We start from the raw sequence: 13,648 nt of genomic DNA, 5'->3' as shown, positions 1-13,648 counted from the left end.
TGTTCTTTAAATAGGTATATAAATATTTAAAGAAGTATTTCGACGTTACATAGCATACATAAATGATCACTTGCATATTCCCCTGTATGAGGTTGTCCATGACCAAATTTCTCCATTTCTGACTTTGGAGGCATCCGTAAAAGCCCTTTGATCTTAATTGGATGGTTAGCCTCGACGTCTGCGATTGTCTCAGCATTCCTCTTATCAGAAAAATCCCAAGAATCTATGTAAAATAGGTAGTCTAATAACCCATTCCATGTATGAGCCCAATTTGATATCTCTGGTTCCCCTCTTGAATTATCTAACCCAGCATTCTCTTGGTGAACCATTTTATATCCAGTTGCGTATAATGATATAGCTCTCATGTCTAGTGAGTTGTGTAATTGTTCCATATTTTTAACTAGTTCAGACTGTTCTGGTGTAGCGTCAAACGACGACGGAACGGGAGTCTGCGGTTGGTCCTTACCAAATTTCTCAATATTCCCTCCTTCTTCTTCAGTATCACTTTCTCCTTCTCTCAATTTAGAGAATTTGAATGATGTGCTACATTCTATAACCGTTTTGGCTCTTCCAGTGTATTTTACAGGTTTTGATGTCATTGAAAGATAAGGTGTATCAAAAGGTTGGGAGTTGAAGTCACCACAGAAAAATGGGATCCAATGATCTGTCTGACCATCATTATTATTCTGTAAAACATTGACCCTATGTAGAAATTCTTTCACCTTGTTTAAAACTACGTAACATTGCCTTGTCCTCTCGTATGTACCGAATGGATGCCAGAACAGATGCGTTGTACCTATAAGGATCCCTGATTTTGTGGTTTCAGGGAACTTCTTCAGTACTTTGTCGCTAAACTTAAGTGCTAATATTAGGCCTGCATTATTCGTTGTGGTGCGAGGTGGTATGTTACCAGATGCCTCTTTATCGTAGTCAATAAACATTTTATCTGTCATGGTAAATAATTCACGTTTCCATACAATGGCGATACCATGATTCTTAGAACCCTTACGATGAAATTGACTTTCATAACCAAGTTTACCAAATTCTTTCTTCCAGAAACTTTGGTACTGGATATGGTCTACTTCCTGTAAAGAAATTACATCAGCGTTATAATGCATAAATTCGTACAGTAGAACTTTTGATCTTCTGAACCACTTCAACGCATCTCCACTATCAGGAAATAATTTTCTTCTAATAAGCGCTTGAGCCAAACAATTGTATGTCATCAAACTAAAAGTGAAACCTGACTCTGGTTCACCTTTATGAAGTTCCAGTATTGGACGTCTAATAAACTGTAGTTCGGGAGGACAGTTGATATCCAGCTCTTGCGTAAGTAGAGCTTCCTCCCTGGTCTTCCGTTGAACAGCTCTTTCTTCACGAATTCTAGCAATCTCCTCAGGACTTGGAGGTGTTTTTTTCCCTTTACCTTTCTTCTTCTTCTTCTGATTTTCTTTAACTTGAATAGCTTTGGAAGTAGCATTGTCGAGAAAGTCAGAAGTCTCTATCTTTATATTACCTTGCTTATCATTATAGACAGCATTGTTGGCTTCTTCAATCGTCATATATATTAACAAATGTTGGGTTAGAGCGTTTATAGTTATCTAATAGTAGAATTGGGAAATTGCAATGTTGGTTGTTTTATCGATGATTTTTCTGAAAATTTTTCACTTATATAAAAATTCAAAATGACGTAAACTGCAACGCCTCATGACACTCTCAATAAAAGGTAACTATAGAATAAGTAATAGGCATAGTTAAACGTATTTGTTTTAAAAATTATAGTAGGGTCTAGATCAGGAAGCATTATACTATTGTTTAGTAATTTCTTGGATATTTGGAATTTTTTGCATTTTGTACGAATATTTACTTAATAGAGTATCCCATAACTTATTTCAAAAGTAGCAAAATGTAGCAAAACATAAATTTGGGATAAACAGGAAAATTTAGAATTGTTTTGATTCACTTTGAGAACTGTGTGGGAAACGCAAAACGTGTATTCAATTAGATAATCATATATATGCTAGATTCTTTATATACAAGATTTTATGATTAACTATAAATCTAATGTTAAAATACCCTCTATTGGCATGATATTTGTAATTTTACAATTTTTAATGTTATCACCAATTAGTGGGGGGCTTTTTTCTTTATTCAATTTCAAAGTACCACGAGAATAAGAATAGTTCTTTAACATACAATTCACTGTACCATTATTTGGAACAGAGAGAACTACTACTTCAAATTTTGTAACTGGATTTTTTTTAATAACTTTTTCCAGATACTTTAATGTCCAATATGTGTTTACAGAACGTGCGCTACGTTTGGTAATATCTGCTCTTGATTGAAACCTCCAAATCATATCCTTTATCTTGTCTTTTGTGAATAACTGAGGTTTACCTTTCAAATGACGATGTAATTGCAAATGATTAACTAGGTCAGGAAATCTCCGTAGAGGAGATGTTACAGTAAGATATTGGGAAGCTCCAATCATTGCATGACTCAAAGGATCCGCTGAGTAGAAGCTGGAATTGAGGAATGACGATATTTTTGTAATGTCCTCAAAAGTAGGATAAATACCACTTTTAACCTTCTCTTGAATGAAATTATATTGACCAAGCGCTTTAGAAGACATTTCTAAATTGCTGTAGCACCTAAAAACACCAGGAATATTATTTTTCTTAAAATACTCACCACACAAGGAGTTTGCCAAAATCATAAATTCACTAACTAGAACTGTGGAAGTTGTATCTTTCTGATCTTCAAATTCAATATTAAATTTCTGTTGGTTATTCACAACACCAGTCAATTTTGGCAAACCCCTGTTAAACCCCTGTCCAAATATGATAGCGTTATCGTTTTGAATTCTATTACGACGTAAGTTAAATGCTATTTGATAGAGATTACTTATATCATTAAGCATAGAAGGATTTACCTTTTTAGAACCGGCCAATATCTCATCAACATCCTTATAAGTAGCCCGAGGAAAGTTAGAGGTATTGCTCAGAGAAACATTAAATGTATCTTTCAGAATTTTTAGTGTATTTTTAGCTGAGTCAAATATAACTTCCACAGAAAAGGTTATAGTTTTACTCTTGGATCCATTTTTACCTAAATCTGCAGCTCTGCTAAATGATTTTGGAAACATGGGGTCAACGTTATCAGTCAAATAAGAAGTAAAGGATTTTTCAAATGCCTTTCCCAAGGTTTCATCTGTAATTTCATTGGATATTGACTCATCATTACATTCAGGGAAGAAAGATGCCGGATCTGCAATATGAATTAATAATTCGAAATTTCCAGATTTTAATTTTCTAATGGAGACACCATCATCTATTTCATGTGCATCTTCGGAATCAATACAATATACAGACATCCCCGTGTAATCTGTTCTGGTTGTACCCTCTTCATCATTATTTAATGTTGGTTGCACAATATCATATATTAATTGGTTATCTTGAGCTAAATGAGAAGAAATGGGTAATGCAAGGTCATTATTATAATGTAATGGATTAACATAAACCTCTGAAGGTTTAATAGTTTCAATTAATTCCTGGCAAATGTCTTTAGAGATATCAGAGTCTTTATATTTTCCTATTTTTCTAAAAATTTTTGAGATGAATGATATCATCTGAGGATTATTATGGAAATTACCAGCACAATAATCACGAAGGAGATTTAAGTAATGAGGTAACTCCTTTTGTATCTTTTCATATTCTTTACTGTTATAAAATGAGGTGAACTTATTAATTTCTTTAAAATTTTTCTGTCTCATCTGACTTAATATCTCAGAATAATAGTAATGCTGTGACTTCAGAGGTAGTATAGTAACAGATATAGGGGATAATAAAGCTGAACTTGTATGTATTTTACCCCAAATGTTATAGCCTTGTTGTTCTTTTATTGCCCAATATGTAGCAAGGAAGGTTGAACTATTAACCCTCTCGTTAGCTACACCTATGACTTTCGAGATTATTTCATGGACATCAGTAGGTTCCGTCCTTTCGAGATTTATTAATTGCACCATTTGACATAATTTTACAAAGGATATTTGGATAGCTCCACGAGGTTCATTCAAATGACGATGAAGTAATTTTAGTTTTTTAATAACTAACGGTAATTGTTTCCATGCGTCTGCAGAGATATTCGCAGGAAGAGCACTAGTGATTAACTGATTTGCCAATAATGGAGTCATGAATGTTGTATCTCTTGAATTTTTCACTTTACCTATAGGTGTATATTCATGACGTGATTCTCTTTTCACCAATTTATGAACTTCTTCGGGTAGTGTGTAAGGGATTCTTAACTTGACTGCATGTTTGCTTTCAAATATAAGTTCACCGTCGACCAAAATAAAAGTATAACGAGGATCTGCCATAGATTCAGGTAAAGCTACACACATGGCCAATTGAGTCGCAGTGTTACCCAAGAGGACCATGTCACCTATAGTCAGCGTATTTTTCATCAAATCTGTTACTAGGAAATTCATACTTTGTTTTGGAAGTAACTGTGGATCAAGTTGTTCCCTTCCATTAATATATTTTATTGTAAATGTCTTCGGTTTATTATTGTTAGCCCATTCATATTGAAACCACTTTCTGGAGGGTTCCACATATCTCTCTGTAAAACGTTTTTTAAATTCTTGTTGAATATCAGTCAGTTCTTTTATTTCGAATTCCGGCTCGAGACCGTTTGTTCTTTCAAGAAACTGCTTATTTATGGCTGTGATATCATCTGCAGTTAATGGTATGATGTGTGATTTAGAATCGTTTCTATTATTGTAGGGCTTATTTGATGTAGCCTTGAACGAATCTTTACTTCTTCTTAGGAATGAAGAAGAATGCAAATATCGTATTCTTATAATGTTTCGAAACATGACTGCCATTAGCCTACTCTAATATATACTTAGTTGTCTTCGTTCTTATCTACTCTCACCTTTGGTTATTAAACTTTCTGTCAAATTTATAGCCTTCTCTGATTTTTAATATTTCATTTCAGATATAATGATTACGCATATAATATCGAAAACTTTATTTGCCGAGAAGATCTCAGTATTTAGAAACGAGGTCTACAAAACCCAGACAAACAAAATGCAACTACACCTTCATGAATAAGATCGAGAAAACTGATGATGACTATGAGAAGAACACTCTTAGATATTAACATACCTGAATAGGCCCCCCCCCCCCCNNCCCCCCCCCCCCCCAACTCCCTCCATCAATGTCTTCCTCGTTGCGTAACTCTCTTTCGAAGAAATATACTTGCCTCACAGGATTGGCAAATCCCGAACCCCACTATAGAAAAACAAGACATAATGTAGGTGTATTAATGCTTGATTTAATAAAAGAAAGGCTTGAGCAGAAAGTTGGCACTACCATACCATATAAACCAAGCACAAGATCAAAATATATTCATTATTGTAGTTTCAAGGATATCAAAGTCAATGTTCCTCCGATGAGAGTATCTAATCCTAATACACTTTCTACAAGTATACTATGTTTGTTAAGAAGCGATGGAAACTACATGAATCTTAGTGGAGAGACTATACGACCTGTATGGCAAGCATTATCAAGAGCAATCCATGGTACAGATCAATTGACACATATTGTGTTACACGATGAGTTGAGCCTACCATTAGGTAAAGTGCAACTAAGAGTCCCCGGAAGGAGTCTCAGAGGACACAATGGATTGAAAGATATATTGCGGATGTGTCCCGATATACCACATTACAACCTTTCCATTGGGATAGGTAGACCAGAATCGCATGAGGCCCGCGATGTTGCTGACTATGTCCTAGGCAAATTCAACCCTGCAGAGCTTGAAATATTACACACTAAGACATTAGACCAAATATGGCAGCTCCTCCATCCTGATATATTAAAATTCCAGAGCAAGTGACCTTGCCTGTAGTATCTGTCTCCCCCACCCCTCCGTCACTCTTTACAATAATTACATCATATTAATGCATCTCAGAGGGACGATAGTGGTAATATCCTACCTCCCATACATATAAACTTGTATATAAATGTAAACCAATATAATCACTTGATATTCTAAGCAAAACCTGATCACATAACTGATCATGGACGGTAACAGTTAATCCGGGGATATCGTTCTGTGATACCTCCCGTGCAGAATGATGCTTTCTGTGACTCGTTTATTTTCCTTCGTTTAACATTCAATTTCTATGGTATTATTACGTTTAGCGGTAATAAGAAGGGCGAACCGAGATAAACGAACTACAGGAATTTTTTCGTTTTTCGTCTTTTGGATATTGTCACTTGAAAGAGGTTAGTTGAACAGTTGTATATAATATAATTACCTAAGCCTAACTTACATGAGTATTCTTTTTTCTTTTGTTCTTGGTGGACGGAGTTTTTGTAAGTAGGATTACACAATTGTTGAAATATTATTTAATCGACTGCCGTGAAAACTTCTAGACAATACGATTATTAAGTAATTTGATTATTTTTGTGATTGATAGCAAATTTTTTGATTTTAAGGAAAGTCTACAATTACAATAGATTATATTCAAGCACGATTCACCATCTAAAAATAAACAAAAAAAATGGGTAAATTAACACAATTTATTACACATCCCTTTGAATTAAGGGCTGCCGTCATCTTAAAATGCATTAGAAAACCATTGTTCTCTGTGAAGGATACCACAGAAACCCCTGATTTGAAACAATGTTATAAATTACTAAAATTAACATCCAGATCTTTTGCTGCGGTGATCATGGAATTGAATCCAGAGTTACGTAATGCAGTAATGTTATTTTATTTGATTCTACGTGCATTAGATACTGTTGAAGATGATATGTCCATTGCTCATGACATTAAAGTTCCATTACTACGTGATTTCCACAAGAAATTATCCCTTGATGATTGGTCCTTTGATGGTAATTCTCCAGATGAAAAGGATAGAGCTGTGTTAACCGAATTTAACTCTATCTTACATGAATTCCATAGATTGAATAGAGAGTATCGTGAAGTGATCATTAAGATCACAAAGGAGATGGGTAACGGTATGGCCGATTATATCCTCGATGAAGAATTTAATTTGAATGGTGTACAAACGATCAAGGATTACGACATGTATTGCCATTACGTTGCTGGTCTGGTAGGTGATGGTTTAACTCATCTAATGATTATTGCTAGATTTGCCTCCCCTGAATTAATCAAGAGACCGGAATTGTTTGAAAGTATGGGTCTTTTCTTACAAAAGACTAATATTATTAGAGACTATGCTGAAGATATAGAGGCAGGTAGATCATTTTGGCCAAAGGAGGTTTGGTCTATTTATGGTGAAAAATTGACCGATTTCCAATCTGCAAAGAATACCAAACAAGGTGTTTTCTGTATTAACCACTTGGTATTGAATGCTCTGGAACATGTCACTGATGTGTTGACTTATTTGAGTTCCATCCAAGAACAATCATCATTCCAATTCTGTGCAATTCCTCAAGTCATGGCAATCGCTACTTTAGCTCTTGTATTTAACAATGAAAACGTGCTACATACTAATGTAAAGATTAGAAAAGGTACCACTTGTGATTTGATCTTAAAATCAAGAACCTACAAGGGTTGTGTAGACATCTTCGAATACTATTTGAGAGACATCAGAAAGAGATTGAATGTCGAGGACCCAAACTACTTGAAGTTTAACATCCATGTGGCAAAGATTGATCAATTCATTGAAGAAATGTACCAGGACAACTTACCTCAAGGTGTGAAGCCAAACAAAACTGAAATTTACTTGAAGGTCACAGAGAGAACCAAGTTCGATAATACAGTAGACGATGTCCAATACGAGGAAGTTTACAAATTTAATATGGTGTTAACTGTCTTATTCTCAACCTTCCTAGGTATCCTTGTGATATACTTGAGTCCTTCTAATGATGTGAATTTGATACAATAAAATTCATAGACCTACAATTACTCACTAGATTATAATAATAATAATCAACATCATGAAGCTCTTCATTTTATTACCAACCATTCCTCTCTCCCTTTAAAATTTATCAAGAAATGACGCATACTTACGTTATATATTCGTTTATACAAATTAACTAACAACTCAAGAATAAAATCATGTTTTATAGCCAATAAATTATAATACTATCATATATATATGTCTTATCTTGTCTAAAAGTTGTATTAACTAAATGATTTTTTGACACCAATTTTTTGTGCACTTAGGTTACCCTCACGCACCATTTCCTAATTAGGTAATTCGCGTTTGTTTACTTTCTCAAGACACGAAAAATCCAAAAAAAGAAAATTAAAACCCAAAACAAAAAAACTTGAAACAAGAATTGATATGAGGGATTCATATTTGAAGAGTAGTAATGAAATTATAATTACGACAATCGAATCATTCTAACTAGAATTCGTGAACAACGTTATACAATTATGAGAGAAGTTATTAGTATTAATGGTAAGTGTGAATTTTGCTATATTTCTATCGTTTAAGAACACTTTTTTTTGTAAAAAAGCCCATCTCCAAAAAGCTGAGGAATACGTTATAAATTACCTGAGTACGAATGGTCCTCGACGTTCAATAAATGGTCAGCTTGTTTATTTGGGAACACTTAAGCGGTAACATTTCTTTTTCTTTTACAATTCTAAAAATATGATTCTTTTTACTAACATTTTTTATTATTGTGGGTCAATTCTGTGTAAACATGGATCGTTAGTCTTTGTTTGGCACTGCATACCCATTTTCAGTTTTTAATTCTATAGTCGGCCAAGCTGGTTGTCAGATAGGTAATGCCTGTTGGGAATTATACTCTCAAGAACACGGTATTAAACCAGATGGGTACTTGCAAGATGGTCTTTCCAGACCAAAAGGTGGTGAGGAAGGCTTCTCCACTTTCTTTTACGAGACTGGCTCAGGCAAATATGTTCCTAGAGCAGTGTATGTCGATTTGGAACCTAATGTGATCGACGAAGTCAGAAACGGTGCTTATAGAGATTTGTTCCATCCCGAACAATTGATCAGCGGTAAGGAAGACGCTGCAAATAATTATGCTCGTGGTCATTACACTGTTGGTAGAGAGTTATTAGATGACATTCTGGATAGAATCAGAAGAATGGCAGACCAATGTGATGGTTTACAAGGTTTCTTGTTCACTCACTCCTTGGGTGGTGGTACAGGTTCTGGTCTAGGTTCTTTACTACTTGAACAATTATCTGTTGATTATGGTAAGAAATCTAAATTAGAATTTGCCGTATACCCTGCTCCTCAAGTTTCTACATCTGTCGTGGAACCATATAATACTGTGTTGACTACGCATACTACCCTTGAACATGCTGATTGTACATTTATGGTGGATAACGAAGCCATCTACGATATGTGTAAACGTAATTTGAACATTGCAAGGCCAAGTTTCTCAAACTTGAATACTTTGATTGCCCAAGTTGTCTCTTCCGTGACTGCATCTTTAAGATTCGACGGTTCTTTGAATGTCGATTTGAACGAATTCCAAACGAATTTAGTCCCATATCCAAGAATCCATTTCCCATTAGTATCATATGCTCCAATTTTATCAAGTAACAAGGCTCATCACGAAGCTAACTCTGTTTCTGAGATTACAAACGCCTGTTTCGAACCAGGTAACCAAATGGTTAAATGTGATCCAACAACAGGTAAATACATGGCTACATGTCTACTATACAGGGGTGATGTTGTTACAAGAGATGTCCAAGCAGCCGTTACCCAAGTGAAAAATAAAAAGACTGTACAAATGGTTGACTGGTGTCCAACTGGTTTCAAGATTGGTATTTGTTATGAACCACCTACTGCTACCCCAGATTCCCAATTGGCTAAGGTCGATAGAGCGGTTTGTATGCTATCAAACACAACTGCTATTGCTGATGCTTGGAAGAGAATTGATGCTAAATTCGATTTAATGTATGCTAAACGTGCATTCGTACACTGGTACGTTGGTGAAGGTATGGAAGAAGGTGAGTTCACTGAAGCAAGAGAAGATTTAGCTGCGCTAGAGAGAGATTACATTGAAGTTGGTTCCGACTCCTATGCTGACGAAGAATTTTAAGCTATTTATGACATATGACGGAACATCCACAATGGAAAGAAGGATTTACAAAAAAGCAAGAAGATATAGATATATGCCACTGATTTATGAAATTCATACTTGAAAGAAAAGTAAAACTATTGTACAATAAAGAATAATGCGAGAAGAGACAGGGTGAGGCTCGTAACTTCGTGGATGCATACCCCGTCAATATTTTTAAACTATACCCTTTAATTTATTTTCCCATCCAAAGTTCTATCAAATTTCTTCTTTTTACAATGAAGAATAGGAATAATATATATATATATATAAACTCATGAATATTTTACTCGCAATCAACTAATACTAATATTTTTTTAAAATGGAAAACGAATACTATTTAAATCTTTCCAGAAATTTACTATTTATGCGAGATTTGTTTAATTGGCGTTTTGGTTTTGGAGCTTTTTTCACCGTATGTTCTTCTATCTGTCTTGCCTTCTCAATTGTATTTAGAGGAACCGTTAAGTAATATATATTTATACCATCACGAACAGTCCTGACAACTTTGCTTGGAAAAGTTTTGGTTCGTATCTCAATTGGTGTTGGATAATCATCCTCAAGTTTTCTCTTGGATATATATTCTTGTCCAAGTGAATGTGATACCAAACAATGACGTAATACAGGAATATTTTGTATTATATTTGATTCAATACCAACAGTTACCATATCCAAAGATGGAATGTAATAAAGTAGTTTGAATAATATTTTAGGATCTCGTAAAAACGGTATATTCAAACGAGTTACGCTGCTCCATGTCTTGACGTTAACCTTAATACACGTCAACCACCCCAATATAGTTTTTTCTAAGATCTCTGGATTTTGTTCATAAAATGATACCTCACACAAATTTTTCAACTGTGCTAACCTTTCTGTTTGGCTAAGATATGAATATAAATGGATATTAATTTTAAAGGGGTATCTCTTTACTTTATCTAAGTCATTAAACATTTGTATAATGGAAGAGAGAGCATCGCCACTATCATCTATTCTATACTGTTGATCAATCCTGTCGAGTATATCATTTTGGTCACAAAAATATTGCTCTAATATCCAATGTGGTGTAAAGATAGAACTCATAGTGTTAATCGACGGAATATAATTCATTATCATAGAAGCAACATATATATTCGGAATCTTCTGAAATAATTCAAGTTGTTTCTTTAAAGTTATGTCAGATGAAGTAAGAGAACGGTAGAAGTTTCTAGCACAAAGTTCAGCAAGTGTTTTTGCTCGGAACGAACTCACACGATTATGGGGGTCTGATAATAAATGTTTGCTGTTCACATTAAGAAATCGTAAAGCAGCTATTATATCATGTTCCATTTCCGAAGATATTGTGATCTGCGACCATTTGGCTTATTCTCTATCGCCAAACTTATGCTTCGCTCGCCTATTCCCCTACGATATTTAACACCAATACTGAATTTCAAAGATATTTTGTCTAAAGTAACACTAACTGAGAAGTCGAAATCCTTTGATTATCTCAAGGTTGTTAAACATTACAACGAGATGTGACTACTAACTGGCTACCAACTGTGTCGCGATGAGGAAGAACGCTGACCTCGGAGGAAAACAAAAAATTTTCAGAGAAAAAAACCAATATAGTAAAGGAATAAACACGGAACTTTCTGAAGTTGACGTTTGAGCCAAGGGGTCACCATTGCTGCGGATATTAAGCAAAACAATAAGTCTGATTGAATATAAAGTTAGAAGTATTTACAATTGGAGTTTGTCTACTATATACAACATATACTTAGCAAACATTTATATCCATTTGGTTAGTCTAGTTGTTATATTTCCTATTTCTATTTAACGCTGGTATTGAACAACCCGGAACTAACAAACATGGCATTGGAAGCACTGCAAGATATTATGCAGAAGGACTATAAGTTCAAGAATTGGGCTGGAATCTACAGTTGCAAACCTCAATTATATTTCCAACCAACTACTATAGATGAAGTTGCTAGCGTCATAAAGAATGCAAAAGCTTTAGGTAAGACTATTGTTACTGTTGGATCAGGTCATTCCCCTAGTAACATGTGCATCACAAGTGAATGGTTGATGAATTTAGATAAATTGAACAAGGTTTTAGGTTTTGAAGAGTTTAAGGATTTACATTACGCGGATGTTTCTGTCGAGGCCGGTATTCGTGTGTTCCAAATAAATGAATATGTTGCTACAAAGAACTATGCAGTTCAAAACTTGGGTTCTATATCCGAACAAAGTATTGCAGGGATCATATCTACGGGTACTCATGGGTCCTCACCATTTCATGGTCTGGTATCATCTAATATTGTTAACCTAACTGTGGTCAATGGTTTAGGGGAAGTTATGTTTTTGGACTCTGAAAACCACCCTGAGGTGTTTAAAGCTGCTTTGCTTTCATTAGGTAAGATCGGTATAATTGTAAGAGCTACAGTTCGTGTTGTCCCTGCATTCAATATCAAGGCTACTGAAGAAGTTATTACATTTGAAGATTTATTAGAAAGTTGGGATACTCTATGGACCTCATCTGAATTCATTAGAGTCTGGTGGTACCCATACTCTCATAAATGTGTTCTATGGAGAGGTGATAAGACTGAAGCTAAACCAACTAAGTCACGTAAGAGCTGGTGGGGCACTACTCTAGGTAGAGTCTTCTATGAAACGTTATTATGGTTATCTTGTAGAGTATATACTCCATTAACTCCATATGTCGAAAGATTTGTTTTCCAAAGACAATACGGTAAACTTGGCAGTAAAGGTAATGGAAGTACCACCGTCGCGACTTCCGTAAAGGCCTTCAATATGGATTGTTTATTTTCTCAATTTGTTAACGAATGGGGGTGTCCATTAGAGAATGGTCCACAAATCCTACGTTCCTTAGATCATAGCATTGCTCAAGCTAGCCAAAGCAAAGAATTTTACGTACATGTTCCAATGGAAATCCGTTGTTCCAACACCACTCTACCATCTGAACCACTTGATACTAAGGATAGAACTATCACCAGTCGTGGTACTGTATATGGTAACATCATACGTCCATACTTGGATAACACTCCATCTGGTTGTAGATACACTCCATTGAACAGTGTCACCAACAGTCAATTGACCTTATACATCAATGCAACCATTTACAGACCATTTGGTTACAATACTAGAATTCATGAATGGTACTCAATATTTGAAGATACCATGTCTGTTGCTGGGGGGAAACCTCACTGGGCAAAGAACTTTTTAGGATCTTCTAATAACACTGCAGGTGATGTTAAGCAAGAGTCTGATTATGATGACTTCGAAGGTAGAGGTCTAGGAAGAAAGATCAAGGAATGGTACGGAGACGATCTTGTCGCTTTCAGAAAGATCAGAGAGCAACAGGATCCGGACAATGTCTTCCTAATGAACAAAGAATGGGCTGTCCGTAACGGGGTTGCTAACGAGTAAAATTAAAAAATTAAAAAATTAATAATAATAATAAAACAAAACTGATACCTATTTAATGAGAGAGATGTACACATAAATACAAAAGAACATATATACCCTCAATCAGTTCAGCCTGTTGCTTCCCATCTCCACCTTCCCTTCTTTTT

General features: G+C 35.1%; 7 protein-coding genes across 7 annotated transcripts; 4 read left to right on the top strand and 3 right to left on the bottom strand.

Moving 5' to 3' along the window:
* Positions 1-26: 26 nt before the first annotated feature.
* Positions 27-1,562, bottom strand: NGL2 (RNA exonuclease; the record flags this gene model as incomplete). Its single annotated transcript, XM_041548723.1, has 1 exon — positions 27-1,562. One exon carries the CDS (start codon positions 1,560-1,562, stop codon positions 27-29), a length of 1,536 nt encoding a protein of 511 aa, XP_041404657.1.
* A 491-nt stretch (positions 1,563-2,053) lies between these two features.
* DSS1 (exoribonuclease II) lies at positions 2,054-4,873 on the bottom strand (the record flags this gene model as incomplete). Its single annotated transcript, XM_041548722.1, has 1 exon — positions 2,054-4,873. One exon carries the CDS (start codon positions 4,871-4,873, stop codon positions 2,054-2,056), a length of 2,820 nt encoding a protein of 939 aa, XP_041404656.1.
* A 344-nt stretch (positions 4,874-5,217) lies between these two features.
* Positions 5,218-5,895, top strand: PTH1 (aminoacyl-tRNA hydrolase; the record flags this gene model as incomplete). Its single annotated transcript, XM_041548721.1, has 1 exon — positions 5,218-5,895. One exon carries the CDS (start codon positions 5,218-5,220, stop codon positions 5,893-5,895), a length of 678 nt encoding a protein of 225 aa, XP_041404655.1.
* A 670-nt stretch (positions 5,896-6,565) lies between these two features.
* Positions 6,566-7,918, top strand: ERG9 (bifunctional farnesyl-diphosphate farnesyltransferase/squalene synthase; the record flags this gene model as incomplete). The annotated part of the gene is made up of 1 exon (XM_041548720.1): positions 6,566-7,918. One exon carries the CDS (start codon positions 6,566-6,568, stop codon positions 7,916-7,918), a length of 1,353 nt encoding a protein of 450 aa, XP_041404654.1.
* Positions 7,919-8,412: 494 nt separating this feature from the next.
* Positions 8,413-10,058, top strand: TUB1 (alpha-tubulin TUB1; the record flags this gene model as incomplete). The annotated part of the gene is made up of 2 exons (XM_041548719.1): positions 8,413-8,437; positions 8,743-10,058. The coding sequence occupies 2 exons, from the start codon at positions 8,413-8,415 to the stop codon at positions 10,056-10,058; spliced, it is 1,341 nt and encodes a 446-aa protein (XP_041404653.1).
* A 354-nt stretch (positions 10,059-10,412) lies between these two features.
* On the bottom strand, positions 10,413-11,402 carry KABA2_02S00396 (uncharacterized protein; the record flags this gene model as incomplete). The annotated part of the gene is made up of 1 exon (XM_041548718.1): positions 10,413-11,402. The coding sequence occupies one exon, from the start codon at positions 11,400-11,402 to the stop codon at positions 10,413-10,415; it is 990 nt and encodes a 329-aa protein (XP_041404652.1).
* Positions 11,403-11,924: 522 nt separating this feature from the next.
* On the top strand, positions 11,925-13,502 carry ALO1 (D-arabinono-1,4-lactone oxidase; the record flags this gene model as incomplete). Its single annotated transcript, XM_041548717.1, has 1 exon — positions 11,925-13,502. The coding sequence occupies one exon, from the start codon at positions 11,925-11,927 to the stop codon at positions 13,500-13,502; it is 1,578 nt and encodes a 525-aa protein (XP_041404651.1).
* Positions 13,503-13,648: the final 146 nt, after the last annotated feature.

The sequence above is a fragment of the Maudiozyma barnettii genome, assembly GCF_903064755.1.
Source record: "Maudiozyma barnettii strain CLIB 1767 genome assembly, contig: KABA2_02, whole genome shotgun sequence".
Taxonomy (NCBI): domain Eukaryota; kingdom Fungi; phylum Ascomycota; class Saccharomycetes; order Saccharomycetales; family Saccharomycetaceae; genus Maudiozyma; species Maudiozyma barnettii.
The sequence above is the reverse complement of the archived record's forward strand: the minus strand, read 5'-3'. Positions and strand labels throughout refer to the sequence as shown.